Here is a 21872-nt window from a genome sequence, read left to right as displayed (position 1 = left end):
GAGAGGGAAGAAGAGGGTGAGCTTGAGTCAGATAAAAATAGTGGGGAAAAGGGAGATGATTTGTTAAAGAATGGTAGAAAGTGTAAGCAGAGGGAGCTGAAGACAGGAGGAGAAATGGAAGCGAATGAGGGTGAAGTATCGGAGGTGGTAGGTGTGGTGAAGTTATCGGAGACCGAGGTATGCACCGAGGATCAGGAAAAAGATGAGTTTATGACAGTAGGAGTGAAGTTTATGGAAAAAGTGGACTCTTGCCTTTTGGCTGATCCATTTGTGGTTTCACAGTGGGTGAAAAAAAGAGTTGGGTAATGTGGAATTAGTGAGGGTAACCAGAAGTGGTCTAGTGATAATTGTTTGTGTTTCTGTTGGTCAGAGGGAGAACGCACTCAGAGTAAAACGAATAGGGGCAAGAAAAGTGAATTGTTTCGCTCTCAAGAAAAGTGCACCAATGAAAGGAGTGATAACTGGGGTAGCAGTAAATATAAAAGTTGATCAGCTGAGGGGAAAGATTCTTGGTGTATGTGATGCTCGTCGTTCGATGCGATGCAGACAGGGTGGCGAGAGTGGGGAAACAGACTAGTCATTGTCTGTTCTTTTGAGTTTTGAAGTTGAGTCTTTGCCCGACAAAGTGAAGTTAGGATATATAAGTTATCCTGTACGAGTGTATGTGCCGAATACATTACAATGTTACAGGTGTCAAGCTTATGGACATGTGGCAGCAGTGTGTAGGAGGGGGGGGGGTCCAAGGTGTGAGAAGTGTGCAGAAGGGCATGAGACAAAGGAATGTGTAGTATTGAGGAAAGTAGTGGTATGTGTTAATTGTAGGGGTACACATGGAGCTGGGGTCAGAAATGTCCCGTGCGAGAGAGGCAGGTTGAGGTTTCTAGGGTTAGAGTAGTACAGACGTTGTCATATGCTGAGGCAGTGAAGAAAGTAGAGGAAGATGGGTTAAGAGGGAGGAGTGGTGAGAGTAGTAGAGACATAACAGTACATAGGGATAGGCCGCAAAGGGATATAAGTTTCAGTAAGATTGGATTTTTAGCATTTATAGCAATGGTTATCAACTGTACTGCAGGGATGGAATGGAAGTCGCATAAAATGGAGGTTGTGGTGGCAGCTGCAGAGTGCTATTTGGGTGTGCGAGACTTGATATCAGAAGAGTTACAGGATGTGTTAAGTGGTGATGTCCCATCCTTTCAGGATGATGGCATGAGGTAGGAATAAATACATTTAATTAGTGGAGTAGGGTGGTGTTTATTTAATTATTTTTTTAATGTGTGAGTGTAATTTAGATGGTAAGGTATTTATTTAGTACATTTTTATTTTTAAGCAAAGTACAAGGAAGTTGTACTCCAATCTAGTAGGTGGCGTTAATGCAACAAATTGGATGCCAACCGCCGTTAAACATCGAAGAAGAAGCCACTAGTTGGAGGCAAAGAGTAAGAAATGGACAGGGCTACGATAGCACTGGGGCGGTGCTCTTCATCCACACACTTCCTGAAAATGGGCTCGGAAGAGAGTTTGGACACGAAAGGAGCTTTGGTATCTTTACCAAAACACTCATACTGGTTTGACTTTTGGCTGTTTGTGATGTTTGACATCGCATTTTTCCTCGTTATGTATTTCATAGTTCCCTAGCTAAAATGGTAAGTTTGAGTACTACTGCAATACCACAGATAGCTAGCTACAAATGAGACTTGCTAGCTATGGTGGCTAAGGAAGTGAGAGTGCCAGTAAAGTTTGTTGTGTTTGGGCGCACCCTGTGTATGTTAAAGTTAGTTAATTTATCATATTAAAAAAATATATACAAATACCACTTTTTTAAATCTGGTTGCGATGATTAATGATGTGTTGAATTGTATCCCTTGCAGGAGTGACTTGGAATTCTACACTTGAAATGCTGCCCCCTTTAACCATGACCCCCTGTTGGCTGAAATGATCGATCTTTAAAAAGGAGTGTTTACACCACTGAGGTATAAGGTTTACACGCCTCGACCAGATTGGTGTTCAAATTATATTGGATGAATTCCTTTGTTAGGCCTATGTTTTGTTTTTAACTGCCCACATTTTGGCATTATGTGGAATATTTGTCAGTATGTCCAGAAAATAGCAAAATTGTGAGACCATAACATTTGAAGATACCTGTTGTTGAAATCAAGACAATGATTTGTGGCAGTCTGACTATTTAAAATGTGAAACTCAACTTCAAGACAACACCTCATTCTGGATAAAAGTGACTGCTAAATGACTGCAACGTCACAAGAACTGCAGGTTAACATGATGTAGCTAGTGGAATAAAGTGTGCTCTCTCTAAAATGTGTATTTCTGATTTGGATATGAGACAAATGAGAGAAGGCGACTTGATTGAGCCACCTAAACATGATGATTGGAACAAGATTACAGCAATAAGTGGGAAGAGATGTATTCCCGGTCTCTTGAACAAAGATCCTACTGAAACTGCATTGGCATAAACCAGAGATCTGTAAGTCTGTTGTCTGGAATAAAAGTGATGTACACTGATATAAACTTATGTAAATTCCTAAATAAACATGTTTTTTTGGTCACATTCTCAGATGTGCGTAGGGGAATCATATTTACTAATAATTTTGACAGTATGTTTTATACAAATATATAGTTTGTTTTTGTATCTGTGTTTTTGTAGTTGCACAGTAAATAAAGACAGCTGGAAGTTTACACCAGAGTCGTGCCAATGAATGGTCGGTAGGTGGCAGTATAAGCGCCTTTTCCCATTGAAGGACCAGAGAGGAAGAAAACTTTCCCGGAAGATAAAAAAGAAGAGGAAGAACGCTAGCCTGCCAGATAGTGGATAAGCTAAACTAGTATACTCCCAAATGTCTTTCTGGGTTTAATATAAACCAAACTAGTTAATTAAAGTTATAAGTCACAACTCAATTATCCATAATGATGGAAATCTGTGTCACGACAAAACCAGTGGAGAATGCAGGTTCGTTTAAAACAAGTACCTAGCTAACGTTGGCTAGCTAGCAACTTGCGGCTACTGTTAGTTGTAGCAAAGATACAGACTGTCTAGGGTGGACCAGCCACTGGGGTAGACTAGCTACTAGAAGATGGATCGAATAGATAAAATAGTTGGGCCACTGATTCACATTTTAGCTACATCTTTATTTGCTAGCGTCTACTCAAGTTATGCGACAATGTAACGTTATGCCTCCTAACCCGCACTACCAATAATTATTGTCCAAAAATTGTGTCGTCTCTCTCACCAAACTCAATGACCAATTTTTGCCCGTAGATATCTTCCTCCCGTTATCCTCTTTGCGCCTGTTGATACCACCTCTGAGGCTACTCTCTGCGGCCATGTGGCAAGTAGCGCAACGAAGAGATGTCATGGATTATGAGAAACTAGAGGAGTTCGTCGGCCTTGTGACAGCGACAGTTCCAGACCTGTTGAATGAGAAACAGAGAGCCAAGCTTCTTCTGCGGCTGCGAACAAGGGTTAGTAGCGAATACAGTTAAGCATGTTGTTTTTGTAAACTGGAACCCCTAACAGCAGTAGTTTGGACAGTGTGTTTAGAGCCATCTGTGATTAAAACGGTCTTTATCTTGCGGTTTATGTAGCTGCTGATTAGTTAGGTTCTGTCCGTTTTCCTGATTGCATGGGGGTTGTCCATGGTCCTGATCAGTTGGGTTCTATTGTCCTGATTGCTCAGGTTCTGTCGGTGGTCATCATTTGTTGGGTGCTGTTGTCTACTTCCTTGAATACTGTTATTCCTTTCAGGTGATACTAGAGTTGTGTTCTGCTGATCATACAGCTGATATCCAGATCATCCAACCCCACCTGGACAGAATTCGCCCCCCTGGACACACAGGGGTAAGTAATGATACTCTGTGGAGGACAACTGTTCAATTTGGCCTGGGATCATATGTATCAAACTTCTCAGAGGAGGAGTGCTGATCTAGGATCAGGTCCCCTCTGTCCTTGTAATCCTTTTCATTGTGATGTAAAAGGCTAAACTGATCCTAAATCAGCTTACTTTGAGATGCTTGATGTATATGGCCCCTGGTCTTTATGGAACCGCCTTTGCCATTCCTATCATTTGAAATGTGCTTATTTAAATCAATTATTTGCCTAGGATAAGAGAATTAAAACATTGACATATTGAATAAGCAACCGTCAGATCCTTTGCACCAATTAGCTTGCGCTAATTTCCAGTGCTTGCTCCTATATTTTAAGGACTGCAGTGTTGCTCCCTATTATTTTCAGTGGTGGGTGACGGTGGTTTACTGTTCCCTTATCACTGAGAAGTTCTATTTCACAGAGTGGAGATGCTGAGGTGGATGCAGAAGAGGCCATCTTCCTGGAGCTCATCCAGACTTTGCTGAAAGACCAAGCGGAGAGAGAACACTTCTTCCAGGTCAGTCTGCCTCCATCATATGTTAATGTCTCTCTCTAGCTTCCTGGTTCTGTTTAGTTACCAAAGACAATATTTACAGTCCTTGGAATTATATTGCCCCGGAGGGAAGTTTCCCATAGGTACAGATCTAGGATCAGCTTCCCCGCCCCCAATCTAACCTTGACCACCAGTGGGGTAAATGCAGAACTGACCCAAGATTAGCATCTAGGGTCAACTTCACCCTACGCCAATTATATCCCCATCTATCTTGATTCCAGGAGGTGTTTCCGACAGAGTACGGCGCCAGCTATGACACAGATATGCAACTACTTGTGTGGGAATTCCTTTCTAAACTGGAGAAGATACTGCCAGTACCAGACCTTGGACAGGTACCACAAAGTAACACCTCACTAGGTCACCTTCAGCTGGGTTCAAGTCACCTTCTGTTATTGTATTGGGAAAATCCTGCAGTGCTGACCGTGATGGCAACATTTAGACTGGTTAAGTTATAGGAGGGTAATATCTTCTGTATCTTATTAGGAGAAGATATCCCAGCTGTACTGTCACTTTCTGCACATAACCTCTGCCTTATAGCCACTCTGGGGCCACGCTGTTAGCTGAGGTGCTAGCCAGCGGCTTCTCTGGTTTTCTTGAAATGGGCCTAGCATTTTGTAACGTTCCCCGGTGTGAAAAAAAACATGTAAACTTTCCAGCATATTGTCACTCACTTGTTTGCATCTCTGCTCCTATAGACTGTGTCATGGCTCAGTTCTGCTCCCTCTGTCCTGGAGGAGTGTTTGCAGGCCCTCTCTCAACCTGAGGACCTGAAATCCCTGCTGCAACACCACACATGTCTTGAAAACTTGGGCACTCAGAGTAAGGAGGAAATATTGAATGTCTTTCTCTGTTACTACATATAATAAATGTGGAGACTGTGGTATGCCCTGTAAAAACAACCACCTAATGCTTGTTCTGCCTCTCACATTATTAGTCTCCTTTTCCCATTGTATTCCTTCAGGTCACACCGTTGAGATGTCTTCACAGGTCTTTGCCTGTTCCCAGTGCCCATTCTTCCACATGCAGGAATCCTACCTCCTCCAGCACATTGAGCGAAATCACCCAGAGGAGTACAGCAAGCTCCAGAAAACTGAAGAGAACCCAGCGCTTCCCAGGAAAAAGTTACCCCGTCCTGAATTCCCCAAGCCTTTCCCTATCCACGTAAGCTCTGAACCCGGTGCTCACACATGCCACGAGTGTGGAAAGACTTTCACTCGCTCGTCAGACGTGACCAGGCACCAGCGCATTCACACAGGGGAGCGTCCGTACACCTGCAAGGAGTGCGACAAGGGTTTCAAAAACTCCTGGGATCTGACGAGGCATCAGCGGATTCACACCGGGGAACGCCCATATATCTGCCCTCAATGTGGCAAGGGGTTCACCCAACTGGGCCTACTGTCCCTGCACTTCACCAGAACGCCTTGTGGCCAGAGTGCTGATCCCCCACTACAGTCCACAGAGCAGCAGGAGGAGCCAAACGACAAAGGGAGTGGTCAGTACAAGTGTCAGAAATGTGGGGCTAGCTTTGACACCGTACTAGAGCGGCTGAAGCATAGGCAAACCCACGTGGTGAATCGCCATTACAAGTGTTCCCAGTGCGAGAAGATCTACGGCCGCCCGTCTGACCTGAGGAGACATCAGATGAAGCACACCGGAGAGAGACCCTTCCCCTGCGCAGAGTGCGGCAAGGGCTTCACTCACGTGTGGCTGCTGAACAAGCACCGGCAAATCCACACCAAGGAGCGGCCGTACCCGTGCCCGGAGTGCGGCAAGAGTTTCACCCAGTTACAGATACTGAACAGACACCAACTGATTCACAACGGGCAGAGGCCTTTCCAGTGCTCCTTCTGCGAGAAAAGCTTTACTCAGCTCGCGGGTCTGACAAGACATGAGAGGATTCATACAGGGGAGAGGCCATACCTCTGCACCGTCTGTCAGAAGACCTTCTTAACACATGGGGAGCTGGTAAGACACCAACGCAGCCACAGCGACTTCAGACCGTTCTCTTGCTCTCAGTGTCCCAAGAGCTTCAAAACCAAGCGTGCACAGAGTGAACACATGAATACCCACACAGGGGAGCGACCGTTCTCTTGCGCACACTGTGGGAAGGAGTTTGCCAAGTCTACTTCACTCATAAGACACAACCTGATGCACACAGGGGAGAGACCGCATCAGTGCGCTCAGTGTGGCAAGACCTTCCTGACCTCTGGGGAGCTGCTCCTCCACAGGCGAATACACACAGGGGAGCGGCCATACCCGTGCTCGGTCTGTGAACGGAGGTTTAGGTGTTCGTCAGACCTGACCATGCATCTGCGGACACACACAGGAGAGCGCCCATACTCCTGTATGTTGTGTAAAAAGTGCTTCTCCACCTCAACGCGTCTCAAAAGGCACCTGCGCACTCACATAGGGAAAGGTGTCTAATCATGGCGAGAACCTAAGAAAATATATTAAGAAAGTATATTAATTTATTTTCCAAATCATGTTTATGGACTGCATTACTGAAAAGTATGAGGACAAAATATATGCATTTTACTCAAACTCAGCCTTACAACATGCCTCTATTAAAAAATACAATTATGCCTTTAATTCACATTAAACATTTTATTTTAACACTTGGTGTGGAATTTTTCTTGGCTCAATACTTGTATTTCCCTGTTAACATTCCAACACAAATGTTGTACACACACATTTTCCAACAGTAGACCTGTTAGATCTGCCCATAAACTAGTCAACTGAAAAACAATATGGTGCTCCCTCTCTGATCAGATGGCTTTTCTGTTTCGTTAGGAAGTACTGCACCAAGCAAGATTGGTGTGAAATAATTATAGGTGTAAAGATATCCCTTTTGAGGTTAAAGCAACAGTCATGCGAGACATTTAGAAATAAGCAACCAATGATTTAAATGATCATTGGGCACAATGGTAAGGTATGGTTAGGTAATTATCATTTGAGGTTGAGTTGACAAAATTAAATTGTAAAACTACACAAATATGCTTTCTGATATACTAAGGCTTTTTCTGATAATGGCATATACCATATCAAGGATGAACATGTATTTAAATGTTTTATTTAGAATGCTTAGGTCATCCGTCTTTTAATCTAAGAAAATACTATGGTTCATTATGAAGTATTTTATTACAACTGAACTTTTCTTAATAAAGTATACCATTTATCATCGGCGGGGGGTTATCGTGTCGTTCACTACAAACCGTCACGCAGCGTAAACGTTAAACCTAACTGAACACACCCCTGGAGTCTAACGAGCTACTGACACCTACTGGTGGAGATCGAGTCGTGTCTGGCGACAAAATTCAGGTGATGATCAACATCTCGCCTGTAAACTTTACAACTGACAACAAAACAATGTTCTACAAAATCCCTTTCTCTTTTATGATTGTGTCAAAACATAATGTAGCTAGCTATTCATGGGTTGCACCGTTGCCGCATCATATTGATGTCCAACTGATGCTCTGTCTTTCTGAACTGGGGCTAATGACATTGCTAAAGTAGATAACATTTGTAGAAAACAAAATTGGCATCATTATGTCAAGTTTACTTGAGAAATGGCAATGTTGGCATCATGAGCTAGCAAAGTTCGGCAGAAAAAGCTAGCAGTGCTAACGTTAAGCTAACTAAATGTCGATGCTCTCCCCACAATCGTAGCTAGCTAGCTGAAGTTATATTCCATATAAAGTCAATCTGGCGACATTACAATGATGACAAAAGCTTGTCCTACTAATTATTTTACTCCTTTTTAAAATGTCATTGTGTTTCCAAGCCACGGTAATGCACTTCATACAATATCTTCATCAACACCAAGACCACATGAAATAGAATGCTCAGCTGGGCATCAGTCGAATAAAACGAATGTTCAAAACAATATTGTATGACGATACATCATGTTATGACACGACATTTGCCGTGGTTAACTGTGTTCCATTTGTTTTGAATCTAAGCAACTGCTACAATGCCGAAGAGAGGGAGAAAGGTATGTCGATTGGTAGACTATATTTGTAAAGGCTACAAAACAAGAATTTATTGCCGGATAAATTACTGTAGAAGTCGTGTTTCAAACGGTGTTAACTTGAGTTTGTGTGTATTTGTTTATTTTAACATGGAACTAGAAGAAGAGGTCAACCCCTGTAACCATTGAGAACGCCAGGTGAAATTACATTAGAAAATTGAGGCCCACATAAATCCTATTTAATTATAATATGTAATTCTATATTTAGGCCTATATACATTTTCTTCCCACAGAAAATAATCTAATGAATTATCTAATAGTATCATTCATGTCACATGAAACCCCAGCCATGGTAAAGGAAGTTTCTAATGAACACCAACAGAGTGAAGCAGAGACAAGTCAGTCTTTGTGGAATTCAGCTATGACTACATTGATTCGCCCAAAGTCAATACTTGTAAAAATATATATATATTATGAAATGCTTACCTTGTACCTATGTTTGTCCTCAATAGTTGCGTGCCTTTCTTTGTTTGCTGAAATCCTTACTTTTTCAATAAACGTTAATCAAATACAACCACCTGCTGTTTCCTTAAGATTCAATTGGCACATGCTCATGTTCACTGAGTTGCCATCTTAGAGCAACAGCAATGAGCAAACAGTCAGTGGTTGTATTTCATTAACATTTATTGGAAAGGTATGGATTTCAGCAAATAAAGGCACGCAACTACAGAGGACAAACATAGGTATAAGGTAAGCATTTCATTATTTACATTTTTTGAAGAATTGACCTTGGGCGAATTGATGTTGTCAGAGCTGAATTCCACAAAGACTTCTCCACAAAGCCTGTTCATCAGAAACTTCCTTCACCATAGAGGGGAGTTTAGTCAGCTAACACATAGCTGACTAATACATATATGGTCAAATATCTGCAGGAACAATGAGACGACACCTGACTCGATACGCCGTTACGCAGGAAAAATTGTGGTGAGCCATCAATTGTGAACTATACCTTTGCTCTGTATGTGGTTTCACTGTAAAAAAAAACATTTGCCTTGACTTGTATTAATAAACCTGCATAATTTTAAACATACATCTTTCATTTATTTGTAGGAATACATTGCCCAGTCAACCACTGCTTTCTCTCAGGAAGATGTTTCCGGTGTTGGCCTACATAACATCTTGGGGAAGACGGTAGAGGGCCTTCTCCAAAAAGTGTGCGGAGGTGTCTCAAGCATCCTGAACAAATATTTGTATGGGGCGGGGGTGTTGTCTGATGCGGTGATCCCAGTAAATCTCTTGCCTGTAACTCCAAATGGGGACAATCAGAAAATGGAAAAAAGATGGCAGGACTGCACTGAGGAAGACTGTGAACTGATAATTATCCGACTGACAGGGACTGTAATTATCACCATGTTGGATAGTGTTATGGAGAGTTGCACTATGGACCCCACACACAGTTCATTCTTAGAAGAACTGGGGCTCACCATAGAAATGGTAAAGATCATACGTGAAGTAGCAGAATGTGCAGCAAACGCCACAAGTAATGATTTCAGTCAGTTCACAGTCGGAGGAGTTCCTCTCTTTCAGAGACCACTGAGCAATCTCTCCTCTGGGCCCAGTCAACCAGCACCCCCCCAAAATGCCTTGCCAACATCCACTGTTCCCGCACCTGTCTCAAAGGTGAGCTCAGCCAGTCCCAGATCTACTGACTCAGGGTCCTCACAAGTCAGGAAGCCAAGACAATCAACAGAAGGAGTTCAGAGACTCTCCGAAAGGCAGCAGGACCCAGGGGAGGAGATTACATCTCTAGTGATTGAAACTATTCTACGGTCAGTAGCGGATTTAGCCAGGCATGGACTTCTGCCAAGCTGCACCCAGTAGACTGGATGCCCCCTTTTTATGGAGCTGATGCAGAAAACAAACATGTGAAGCCAATTCATAAAAACATTCATTAAACAAATATGTTGTTAAAAGGTGAGTCAGCAGTTTGTTTCTATGGCAACAAAAACATGAAATAAAGTCAAATGTACTACTGTTTCTTTTTTTATATGAAAGCCTTATGAAGGGATTTAACACAGAACGTTATGTTAAAAGATGAATGTCAGTTACAGAGTCAAGTACTGAATGTGAAATGGCAGTGCAGATATCATGATATGATATTTTCCAACAGAACAATGTTGAACAAGACTCCATCCAAGAATACATTCAGATCACCAGATGGTGTTCTACTCTAGAATAATAGCATTGATTATAGCAAGCACGTTTTAAAACAAAGAAAAGGTGTAGAAGTTACATGCCTGAGTTTCTCAATATGTGTTTTTGATTTTCAATATTCAGGAGTTGCATATTCCTTTCCTTTGGGCCAATGGTGGGGAGTAAGCTATGCATTGGAACCAAACTCAGGGCTCACCAGCCATACAATCATTAATGCAGTTTGAGTCTGTACCCATGAAATACATGTCAAGATGCTAACACTGGAAAGGTCTTGTTCAGCGGACACAATGTGTAATATTTCCCTGTATATAGTCAACAGGTTCAGGTATTTAAAGTCCCCCCCCCCCCCCCCAACACACACACACACATTAAAGCCATGTATGCGAAGCAAATAGGCTACAATACGTATGCACACACACATACAGGAAAATAACATCAAAGTCGCAATTGCAACACTGTTGCACATGGAGCCTGGTATGGCCTGTACATATGAGCCAGTGGACAGCGCCTAGTGCTGAAAACGTAAACGCGCTGTAGTCAAAATGTTTTGATTTGGACATTTGGCATCTGACGTAGCTAGCTAAAGTCTTTTACTAACGCGTCGAATACTTGAACACAAACAATCATCAACTTGTTGCTTGCTAAAAGAAACAGCAAAAATAGTAGCTTGCTAGCTGCCGATGTTTGCTTGATATCGTTTAACTCTAGCGTTTCGTCGTTTGTTTGAGGGACGCTGTGATTGATATTGACAAAGTTACAAAGGAGGTAAATTATCTTGAGTTATGAGTTGTTTGCTGTTTTTTTTATGAAATACATTTTCCACTACAACTGCGTTGCTAATTTATCTAGCAACGTAACATAGCTGACGTTAGTTGCTGACAATGCAGCATGTTAATTAAAAAAATGTAATTCTTTGACAACTATTTAGGTGATGTTAATGTGTAGTAAACGCAGTCAATACTGAACCATACATGTTTCCTTACAGCTGGCAGAGAAAGCCATTAGGGAAGCTGTGCACACAGTTCTGGCAGATGGATGCCATGGGGAGTTTTCAAGCCTAAGAATAATGGAGCTGAAATGCATTGATATGTCTAAGACACCTAAAGCCCAATCAACCTTGGAGTCCATTCAGCTGCCCAAAGACAGTGATGACAGCTTGAAATCAGGATCCTGTGAGGACTCCCTGATTGCTGAACATCATGCTGACCAAGTTGACGCCATCAAGGCATCTCTGAACACTGAAATCCACTCAGTGGTTACTACGGCCACAGTGGTCTATGGTCAACCCGAGGCACTGTCCAATGAGGTGCTTCTGGGCACTGAAGGTAATGGAGATGATGCTGACCATGCTGTGGTGGGTTCTCTGACTCCAGACGATGACCTGGCATTGGTAGAAGGGCTGGAACCTGGGTGGCACACTGCCCTGGTACTGATGGAGACCTTGGTGAATCCTGGCAATGACCCTGACCTGGCTGTGTCTGACTCCAGTGAAGTGTCTCTGATCACTGGTGACCTGCCAGTGGTGGACTCAGCTGTGGACTCCAGAGGGCAGCAGAGGGCAGAGGATGACTTACAAAGCACTGACCAGCTGCTAACGAGGTCCTGTGCAGACTGTGTGACCACAGAGAAGCACTATGCTGTACCCTTTGAGGACTCTTTGAACTCTGACAAGGAAATCTCACTCACCATTAAAGACCATGATGACCGACCTGCAGTAGACTTTAGCAGAGATTCTGTGAGCTCGTCTGACCAGTCTTTGTCCCTTGTTGCCACTGCTCTTGGATCTATAGTCACTATTGACTCTTTCAATAAGGCTCTGTTGGTTTCCAATACGTTGGACCAAGGCAAAGATAACCCTATTGACCAGCCTGTAGTGAAGTCTCAGACCACTGAAAATCGAATTAACCCCACGTTGGTGTCAGAGTCCATTCAACCTCTCATCAATGAAATCCTGGAAGATAACATTATCTCAGCCCCTGATGACAGAACTCTGTTCACTACAGACCATGTAGGATCAAGTGAGATTGAAATATTTATATCTAGAATGCACTTAGGCTGTGTTATCACCTGTCACGATGACCAGTGTTTGGAGTCAGACAGTAAGGATGACATGGTTGACCCTTTGTCTCACACCAGTCATAGCCATCATCTGTGCGAGTCAGTCATGAGGCCCAAAGGTCAAGTCCAACTCAGTGGACATACTTGGTCACCCTCTTATGAGACTGACGACTGCCATCGCTATGCTCAAGACCACAACATGATGGAATACAAATTCAAATACAGCTGGGACCTAAAGTCTGCATGGGTTTCTGTGCCACACTACATTTTGACGAGAGGGGAGAGTGTGACCAAAAGGATGGATGGAGAGGAGAAGTATGGAGAAAAGGAATGGGAGAAGTGCTCCTCACAGTGTGACAGGAACTCTCTGATTGGTGAGTATTGTGATAATGATGTAGTTGATTATATTTCAAGACATATTTTGACCAGAGGAAAGGGGTAGCCTATGTTTCCATGTTACTACAAAGTAGATTAAATAGATTCAATTGAATCCAACATTTTAATTATTGTGATTCTTAGTGTAAGGTCAGATTACAGGTATGTATTGATTGGATTTAAATTTCCCCTCTCGCTCTTTAGAGCATAATGGACAGTGGAGGATAGCCAGAGCAGTAGAGGCAGACACTGAAGAAATCATTCCCAAGCCGTACATGAGAGACTTACTTATGTACGATGGATTCAACCAGCTAAATGAGGAGAGAGTGGGAAATCAGCTGGTCCTCTCCTCTCTCTCAAAGGCTCTCAATGAAGTTAAGAAGGACAAAGCTTTTTGGAGGTCATTGAGAGAGGGGATCAATAAATTAATGAGGGAAAACGAGAGAATTAAAGTTGAGATGAAGAAGAAAGACATGAGGAACTTTAACAGTCCCAAAGAGCGAAGGGCAGAGAGAAAGAGGGAAAGGAGGAGGGAGCGAGAGCGAGAGAGGAACTGTGATGTGACCACATGGATGCCCTCCCGGTCCGGACTGGAAAGTTCCATTATAGGACTCCGTCCCAGGCCTCCGTCCCGGCCACTGCTCAGAGAACCAGTCTTAGCCAGAACCAGCTTCAGCCGCACCGACGCCAGAACGATAGAGGTTAGGGAGATGATCCTGCAAAGGAGCCGAATTGCCTACAAGATCAAGTGCCTGCAACGCCAGAAAACGGCTGCTGAGGGGTTGACACTGACTGAGGGAGGTGGAGGGCCTGAGGATGGGGGTGACATAGAGACAGTGATGGACATTACAGGGCAAAGTAAGAAAGCCTCAAAGGGCAAGGGGTCAAAGGGCAAAGAGAGTGGAGGAGGGGAAGGTAGTGACTGGGCCAAATTAGGTCTGGAGGAAATTGTGGAGACAGATGACAGGAATAAAGAGAAGAGAACCAAAGTGCGGACAGGACAGAGAAGTAAGGACAGGCGAAGAGAGGAACGAGAGAGACAAAGATGTAGTAAGGAAACAGATTTGATCTCAGACGAATTAGCAAGAATGGACATAGAAAAAATAGATGGACATAAAGAGGATGAGACGGTGAGCAAGATCTCTGAGGAAAAGATTTCTAACAACTGTTGTGTAGAGACAAATGAGGGAGAAAAAGATGATAGAAAACAGATGAAAGAAAAGACAAACAGAACAAATGTACCTACTGATGAGGGAGTGATGAGCAAAGCATCATGGGAAAGAGAAGAGGCTGGAGAGGAGAATGCTAAGACATTTCAAGAGCGCTTAAAAGTCCAGGGTAAGAGCATAACATTCAAGTTAATGATAAGTATAATGTGTCATAAATCAAATCAAATTTTATTTGTCACAACAGGTGTAGGTAGACCTTACAGTGAAATGCTTACTTACAAGCCCTTAACCAACAGTGCAGTTTTAAGAAAATACCAACACAAAAAAGATAAGAGATAAGAAAAACAAATATTTAAGGAACAGCAGTAAATAACAATAGCGGGGCTAAATACAGGGTGTACCAGTTCAGAGTCAATGTGTCAATGTGCAGGGGCACTGGTGTCAAGGTAATTGGGGTAATTATGTACATGCAGGTAGGGTTATTAAAGTGGCTATGCATAGATAATAACAGAGAGTAGCAGCAGCATAGGGGGGGTGGCAAATAGTCTGGGTAGCTATTTGATTAGCTGTTCAGGAGTCTTATGGCTTGGGGGTAAATGCTGTTTAGAAGCCTCTTGGACCTAGACATGGCGCTCCGGTACCGCTTGCCGTACGGTAGCAGAGAGAACAGTCTATGACTAGGGTGGCTGGAGTCTTTGACAATTTTTAGGGTCTTCCTCTGGGAGCGGCCCATCAGGAAGTATAGGATCCAGTTGCAGGTGTATAGTCCCAGGGTCCATAGCTTAGTGATGAGCTTTGAGAGCACTATGGTGTTGAACGCTGAGCTGTAGTCAATGAATAGCATTCTGACATAGGCGTTCCTTTTATCCAGGTGGGAAATGGCAGTGTGGATTGCAATAGAGATTGCATCATCTGTGGATCTGTTGGTGCGGTATGCAAATTGGAGTGGGTCTACGGTTTCTGGGATAATGGTGTTGATGTGAGTCATTACCAGCCTTTCAAAGCATTTCATGGCTACAGACGAGGGTCAGTAGTCATTTAGGCAGGTTACCTTAGTGTTCTTGGGCACAGGGACTATGGTGGTCTGCTTGAAACATGTTGGTATTACAGACTCAGTCAGGGACAGGTTGAAAATATCAGTGAAGACACTTGCCAGTTGGTCAGCGCATGCTCGGAGTACACGTCCTGGGTATCCATCTGGCCCTGCGGCCTTGTGAATGTTGACCTGTTTAAAGGTCTTACTCACATTGGCTATGGAGAGCGTGATCCCACAGTCGTCCGGAACAGCTGATGCTGTCATGCATGTTTCAGTGTTACTTGCCTCGAAGCGACCTTAGAAGTTATTTAGCTTGTCTGGTAGGCTCGTGTCACTGGGCAGCTCTCGGTTGTGCTTCCCTTTGTAGTCTGTAATAGTTTGCAAGCCCTGCCACATCCAACAAGCATCGGAGCCGGTCTAGTACGATTAGATCTTAGTCCTGTATTGACGCTTAGGCTGTTTGATGGTTCGTCTGAGGTCAGAGCGGGATTTCTTGTAAGCTTCTGGGTTAGAGTCCCGCTCCTTGAAAGCAGCAGCTCTGCCCTTTAGCTCGGTGCGAATGTTGCCTGTAATCCATGGCTTCTGGTTGGGGTATGTACGTACGGTCACTGTGGGGACGATGTCCTCGATGCACTTATTGATAAAGCCAGTAACTGATGTGGTGTACTCCTCAATGCCATCGGAAGAATCCCGGAACATATTCCAGTCTGTGCTAGCAAAACAGTCCTGTAGTTTAGCATCTGCTTCATCTGACCACTGTTTTATGGACCGAGTCACTGGTGCTTCCTGCTTTAATTTGAGCTTGTAAGCAGGAATCAGGAGTATAGAGTTCTGGTCAGATTTGCCAAATGGAGGGCGAAGGAGAGCTTTGTACACGTCTCTGTGTGTGGAGTAAAGGTGGTCTAGAATTTTTTTCCCTCTGGTTGCACATTTAGCATGCTGATAGAAATTCGGTAGAACTGATTTAAGTTTCCCTGCATTAAAGTCACCGGCCACCATAACTGATGTTGATGTTGATATAAATGTTTGTCCTGTTTGTGAATTATGAGTGAACTGATTTAAAAAAAAATACTTTCAGAGGTCATACATGGAGAAGAAGGTCCTACAGGAAGAAAGTTAGAGCATCAGAAGGCCAGAGACAATGAGGAGATACGAAACAGTGATGGATATGTGAAAATGAGAGAGATTGATAAAAGAAAGGAAGTGGAGATAGAGGTTACAAAAATCTGTATCTCCTGTGATGAAATGTCCATCATGGTTCTGGAGAACCAAGGTAATGCTAGGCCTATGACAGACTCCCAGACTCCATTGAAAGGCAAAGGAAAGCAACAACGTAAACTTCCATACAAAAGAACGGAAGGACTTCAAGAGGAGATCAATTCAAAGGGTGAAATGCTTGAGGGTGGAAGACAAGTCAACTTCCCTGGGTGCCAGGCACAGAAACACAGAAGTCCGGGTGAGTTGGGTGATGTTGCCGGCTTCTGGAGAAAGGAGAAAAGAGTCCACAAGGAGAAAGACAGAGAGAAGGACAGAGTGGGCCAGACATGGCGAGACCAGGGGGGAAATGGCAGGGATCAATGGAATGGACAGACAGAGAGGGGTGGAGTTGGTAGGAGTAGAAGAGCTAGACAGAGAGGAAACCAGTTGCTGCTTTTTTCTAGGCAAAGGCAAAAGCACAGCAACTGGAATGACTCTCATCCATCAGAGAGCAGCTGTGACTGGAGGAGCAGGGAGAAAGAGGCGCCTGAGAAACATGTTGAGAGTAGGATGGATAGGCAGAGAGGTGAGAGGCCTCGGGAGGGGGAAAAGCTAAAGGAAAGAAATACTTTGATGTGGGTTAAATAAATATTATTTCAGATATCAGAAATTGGATTATAGAAGTTATTGGTAAATCCAGGCACATCATTGAAGGGGGAGTTCAGAGATGCAGCCATGGAATTACAGAGTACGATTAAAGATTACACATGATTCAGACAAAAGGAAATCCATTAATATTATTAATCACTAAGACAAAGTATGTTATTATATCACTTTCTGCAAAGGGGTTGTGAGCGGGAAAACTATTTGATTAATATCCCTCCTCTATTCGCGCTTCAATATCCGGCAAAGTTGAACGGTGACGGTCATTTCCACCTCCGACAGTTTCCGTGTGGCCACAATTAAGACACCCGCTGTAAACAAACTTTCAGTAACGGTTTAATTCCAGAAGAAGTACATTTAAACAAAAAGATATGCATATCAAAACAGGTGAGTTGTGGGTACTGGTAGCTATTAGTACATTACTTTGTGACTTTCTACTTTGCCAACGTTAGCAAAACGTTCTGAAATGAACACTCCCGGAGCCGGGGTGTTATGAAACTTATCTAACGTAATGTTAGCTAGCTAGCCAGGAAATTGTTTATTGTTCCAATGCATACTTGGAAGACGAACGGTAGATTGTATGGCCTTATTATAGTACCTCCTGCTTAGTTATAAGTTACTGTTTTAAATAAATTACGTTTCAGGTTAGCTGACGTTGGCTACTGTTAACGGTACATACACGTTGCTTTTCTGTTTCTTAGCAGACTAGCTAGCTAGTTAGCAAGTGGTTGGTTGGCAAGGCAGTTCGATAAGATTATAACGTTAGTTACATAGCTATTTGCTCATATGACATATAACTTGCATAAAATGGTTAACTAGCTAGTTACAAGTAATTTAAGTGTCATTAAAATTTGCCACTCGATTTTTTTTCCTGGATTCAGCATAATCGGTAGCTAGCTAGGCCAACCGTGGCGTGCATTCGAACTCTGCGTGGCTATGTGGCTAGCTAACGTTAGTTAGCCAGTTAACCCCAAGCCCCAACAAAACCTAACACAAGTTAAGATGGGTACTTTGATAGTTAGCTAGTTCATAATTTCACCAATAAACCTTAACATAAATGCGTATTTTAAATTGTTCCCATTATTTTGATTTTTTTTTAATTATTAGGGGATTTTAATGATCTTCCTTTGCCTTATATATAACTTTAGGTACGTGGGAGGCCAACACAGTGTGCGAGTCTGACACCCTGTGTGATCCTGCTGGCCTTGTGTCCTCCACCAACCCAGAGGCGCACATTGGCAACCGCCGCCTATCACCTGGGTCTGGCAACTGTGGTGGAGGAGGTGGAGGCTGCCCAACTGGGGTTGACCAGCAGCCCTGCCAAGCTTCACCTCAGGCCCACGAGGGCAACCTGAATGGACCCGCCCATGTACATGCCTTCACCTACCGTAGAGACAGAGATCGCAGAGGTCAGCACAAAGGCCGTGGCCCTCGCAGAGAGGGGCCCAGGGGGGCAGGGCGTGTAGCAGATAGGCCCCCGAAGCAGAGCCAGAAGGATAGGTGGGTGGAGGACAGCCTGTCTCTACTAAAGCACCCACCTGCTTTTCCAGTGCAGGACAGCCCTGCCAAGCTGCAGCCAACCATCAGCTATGCCTCGAAGGTGAAGTCGGGGGCTGTGGGTGGAGTGCTGGAGGAGGAGGGCCGCCCAGCCATCGGTGTCCTGCTGCAGAACCAGTGGGGACTTAGTTTCATCAGTGAGGTCCTCCAAGCCACAGAGGGGTCAGTTCCCTGCCCTGCCCCCGTAGCACCACCTCAGCTCACATTTGGAGGTGAAACCGCCAACCCAACACAAGAGAGGCATCACACAGTCCAGGCCAGTGGTGAAATCCTAGTTCCTGTCACTACCTCAATCTCCATTGACCAGTACAGAGAGGAGGAAGCAAAGATCAATGGGAAGCTGCTTCTCACCTGTCGCCATCTAAAGGAGGCTCTGCGCTATCACACAATAGGTAAGGGCTGATGTGGTTGAGACCTCAATAATACATGAATTTATTATAAATGTTATTTTTCTGTTGCATCTGTCATAAAATTGTGGTTGATGTTATATGCATCCTAACTATACCTTGTTCATTTTTAGAATGGAATGTCACCTGCAACAAACAGAAAGAAGGTGAGATGTTCATCAGGAAGGTCCATTATTAGAATTTGGACCGGATTCTCCATGCTGGGCATTAGTCTCTGAAGCAGGGCTCATAATTTAAAGGATGTTTTCAGACTTCTAAAGTAGTGTAATTGCAAGAGAAAATCACATCCCACGACATCAGTGGTGTAAATTCAGTTTAGCTATATGCCTCCACCCCAAATTAATAGAAAATATGGTCACACAATGAAACCAGGAAATTAAACGGTGCTCATCTTTCCATTCAATTGTGGTGTATAGCTGGATTTACACAACGACTGTCGTGGAACATGGTTTCATCTTGACATTACTTTCGAGGTTGGGGGAAAAAACAGACAAACGTTACTTCAAATTAAATTGTCTCTTTTAATGGTTTGATTTGTTAAATGTTGATATTTTATTATCCCACCATAATAAGTAAAAACACCCAATAATACAAGACGGTTTAAACACAGATGGAACGATGAGACTGATATATAAATGTGAAGGATCCGCTTGGACTACTGACTCATTTGTTCCAATTTGAAACAACGGGCTGTGGTCTCTTGGTTTAGTTATAATAATCTTTGGTTTGAACGCGTAGAAGAATAAGTGCAATGTGTGCAGTGAAGAACAATCTCCTGTGGTTTCTCTGTCTTTGAGGGCACAGTCATTGAATTTCAGGTTGTCCCTCAATTCCATGGTATTTCTTTTATCACTATCAACTGATTCCCCGTTGCTCTTCGGGGGGGGGGGGGGGGTTGTTCATATTTTTTAAATCAATTGCCATCTCCATTTTTCTTAGTTTATTTTTGAAGGAAGTTGTCTGAGCATCACTAGATGAATTTGGATGTTTCTCTGTCAAGACCTTCAGTGGAGGCTTGATATGATTTTAAGGAATCTCACCAGTGGAGTGTCGTCCGCATATTTAAAGAATCCATGGGCTGGGCCAGAGGCTTAGCATTTGTTGCTGTATAGTGTACACAGTATCGGCGATTGTACGCAACCTTACAGGGCTCCCTTAACCTTTCTAGATGAAGAGATGGCAGGGTTAAATCTCACCTGACTACGGTTTACAGGGAATCTGATAATCCACTGAAGTTCACCAGCTTCTCAATAAGTAGATGGTGTTGAAAGCAAGAACACAATTTTCACTAGGCTATTTGCATGCTCTAAGTGTTTGTGGTTATTCAACATGACCAGTAGGCAAATTGCTTTGGTTCTAGGAGAGATCCTACAAGTGACATCGTTTAAACTTGCTGCATCTCGTCTGCAAAAACATTTGTATCATGCACCCTAATGGTTCTAAAGAAGGAAGGATACAACTTGAGATTTTTATTTTTTATTTTTTATCTAGTGGGTTTCCCTTTTTCAGAAGTTCTTGCTGCAGCCCTAAAGGGCTAGATTGTATGAGAGGTTTGACAATGCTGTCTTATTTTCTGTTTCAGATCCCAATAAGGTAGTTTGGTATAAGAACTCCCTGGACCAGCCAGCCTAGTGACGCATGGACCTGTCTGCCACAACACTCCCCCACACACACACACACACACACACACACACACACACACACACACACACACACACACACACGCACTCAGGTCGATGTCTTTACACAAAGCCACACTGAGACACTTTGGACTAACTCCTTGATGAGATCCACAACTAGGGACTTTTCTAACGCCTTCAAAGGCCTGCCTTAATGAATTGGACCTGGAGTTCCTATCAGCTCAATGATTTGTTTTAATGTCGTGTTGAGCTGGTCTTTTTAACAATCTTAAGAGCTGTCATTTTATTGTGAGGAACTGCAGTTTTATCAGACATTTTCTGTTTTGTCCTCTGTTGTGAGGGATCCGTCAAGCACTTTCTAATCTGTTGTGACCAATCCTTGGTACGCCTACCCTACCAGGTGTTTATTTTTTTCACAAATTTGAAAATGTTATACCTGCTTCATTTCACCGTATTTTACACGGGACAGATGTGTGATCATGTCTCCAGTTTACAGGGGTGCAGACAGCACAATAAGAACGCACCCTTCCCCTGTCTGATCCTAATGCTGTTTTTTTTGTACCCTGATTGGGTGAATGTTACTCATGAATCCATATGATTACTCATGATCACACTAGCTCAGTTTTTATGATTTGAAATTTTAAATATATATAAAAAAAAATACACTGGAGGATAAGTGAACAGTATTGCATAATAAAATTGAATGAACTTGACATGCCCCATGGTCTTACTGGTAATGCTCATACTTCATTGTTTATCATTTTCACATACGATACATAAAACCCACAGCAGTATTCGCTTTGTTAATAAGGACAAGTTTAAAATGTATTTACCTTTTTTTTTCTTTTAAGTAAACTGAGGGCTTGACTATCCTTGTCGCCGAAGTTCAGCACGATTGAAATGTAAAGGCTATTTCCAGTTTAGCCGACATGCAGTGTTTACTGTGAATGCAGTGCTGCTAACGCAAGAGCATTGCCTTTCAATTTCTATGGCGCTGAACACCTGCAATACGGACTGAATAAAGCCCAAAAATAATTGATTGTGATCCTTGGACGACTTGATTGGATAAATGCTCAGGAGGGGGGAAATCTGTTGCGTCTTGAGTTCCAAACTTGCCTAACTTTCTGCCTGAACAGATTTAAATATGTGGGGAAAAGGC

General features: G+C 43.2%; 3 protein-coding genes across 4 annotated transcripts; all 3 read left to right on the top strand.

The window, feature by feature from the left end:
* Positions 1-1410: 1410 nt before the first annotated feature.
* LOC129847139 (zinc finger protein ZFP2-like) lies at positions 1411-7043 on the top strand. Of its 2 annotated transcripts, XM_055914955.1 has the most exons (9): positions 1411-1643; positions 1869-2479; positions 2660-2718; positions 3272-3474; positions 3758-3850; positions 4299-4394; positions 4652-4762; positions 5126-5249; positions 5392-7043. In XM_055914955.1, the coding sequence occupies exons 3-9, from the start codon at positions 2712-2714 to the stop codon at positions 6852-6854; spliced, it is 2097 nt and encodes a 698-aa protein (XP_055770930.1). In that variant the 5' UTR covers positions 1411-1643; positions 1869-2479; positions 2660-2711; the 3' UTR covers positions 6855-7043. The 2 variants fall into 2 exon arrangements, with proteins under 2 accessions (XP_055770930.1, XP_055770929.1); XM_055914954.1 differs by lacking the exons at positions 1411-1643; positions 1869-2479; positions 2660-2718 and adding an exon at positions 2734-2962.
* Positions 7044-8311: 1268 nt separating this feature from the next.
* Positions 8312-10365, top strand: LOC129847140 (uncharacterized). Its single transcript, XM_055914957.1, has 4 exons — positions 8312-8421; positions 8558-8595; positions 9330-9381; positions 9508-10365. Exons 1-4 carry the CDS (start codon positions 8401-8403, stop codon positions 10276-10278), a joined length of 882 nt encoding a protein of 293 aa, XP_055770932.1. The 5' UTR covers positions 8312-8400; the 3' UTR covers positions 10279-10365.
* Positions 10366-17357: 6992 nt separating this feature from the next.
* LOC129847138 (uncharacterized) lies at positions 17358-21426 on the top strand. The gene is made up of 4 exons (XM_055914953.1): positions 17358-17496; positions 18258-19058; positions 19187-19219; positions 20656-21426. Exons 1-4 carry the CDS (start codon positions 17481-17483, stop codon positions 20703-20705), a joined length of 900 nt encoding a protein of 299 aa, XP_055770928.1. The 5' UTR covers positions 17358-17480; the 3' UTR covers positions 20706-21426.
* Positions 21427-21872: the final 446 nt, after the last annotated feature.

Source organism: Salvelinus fontinalis, unplaced genomic scaffold, assembly GCF_029448725.1.
Source record: "Salvelinus fontinalis isolate EN_2023a unplaced genomic scaffold, ASM2944872v1 scaffold_0720, whole genome shotgun sequence".
Taxonomy (NCBI): Eukaryota; Metazoa; Chordata; class Actinopteri; order Salmoniformes; family Salmonidae; genus Salvelinus; species Salvelinus fontinalis.
Note: the sequence above shows the minus strand (reverse complement) of the source record. Positions and strands in the feature narration are given on the sequence as shown.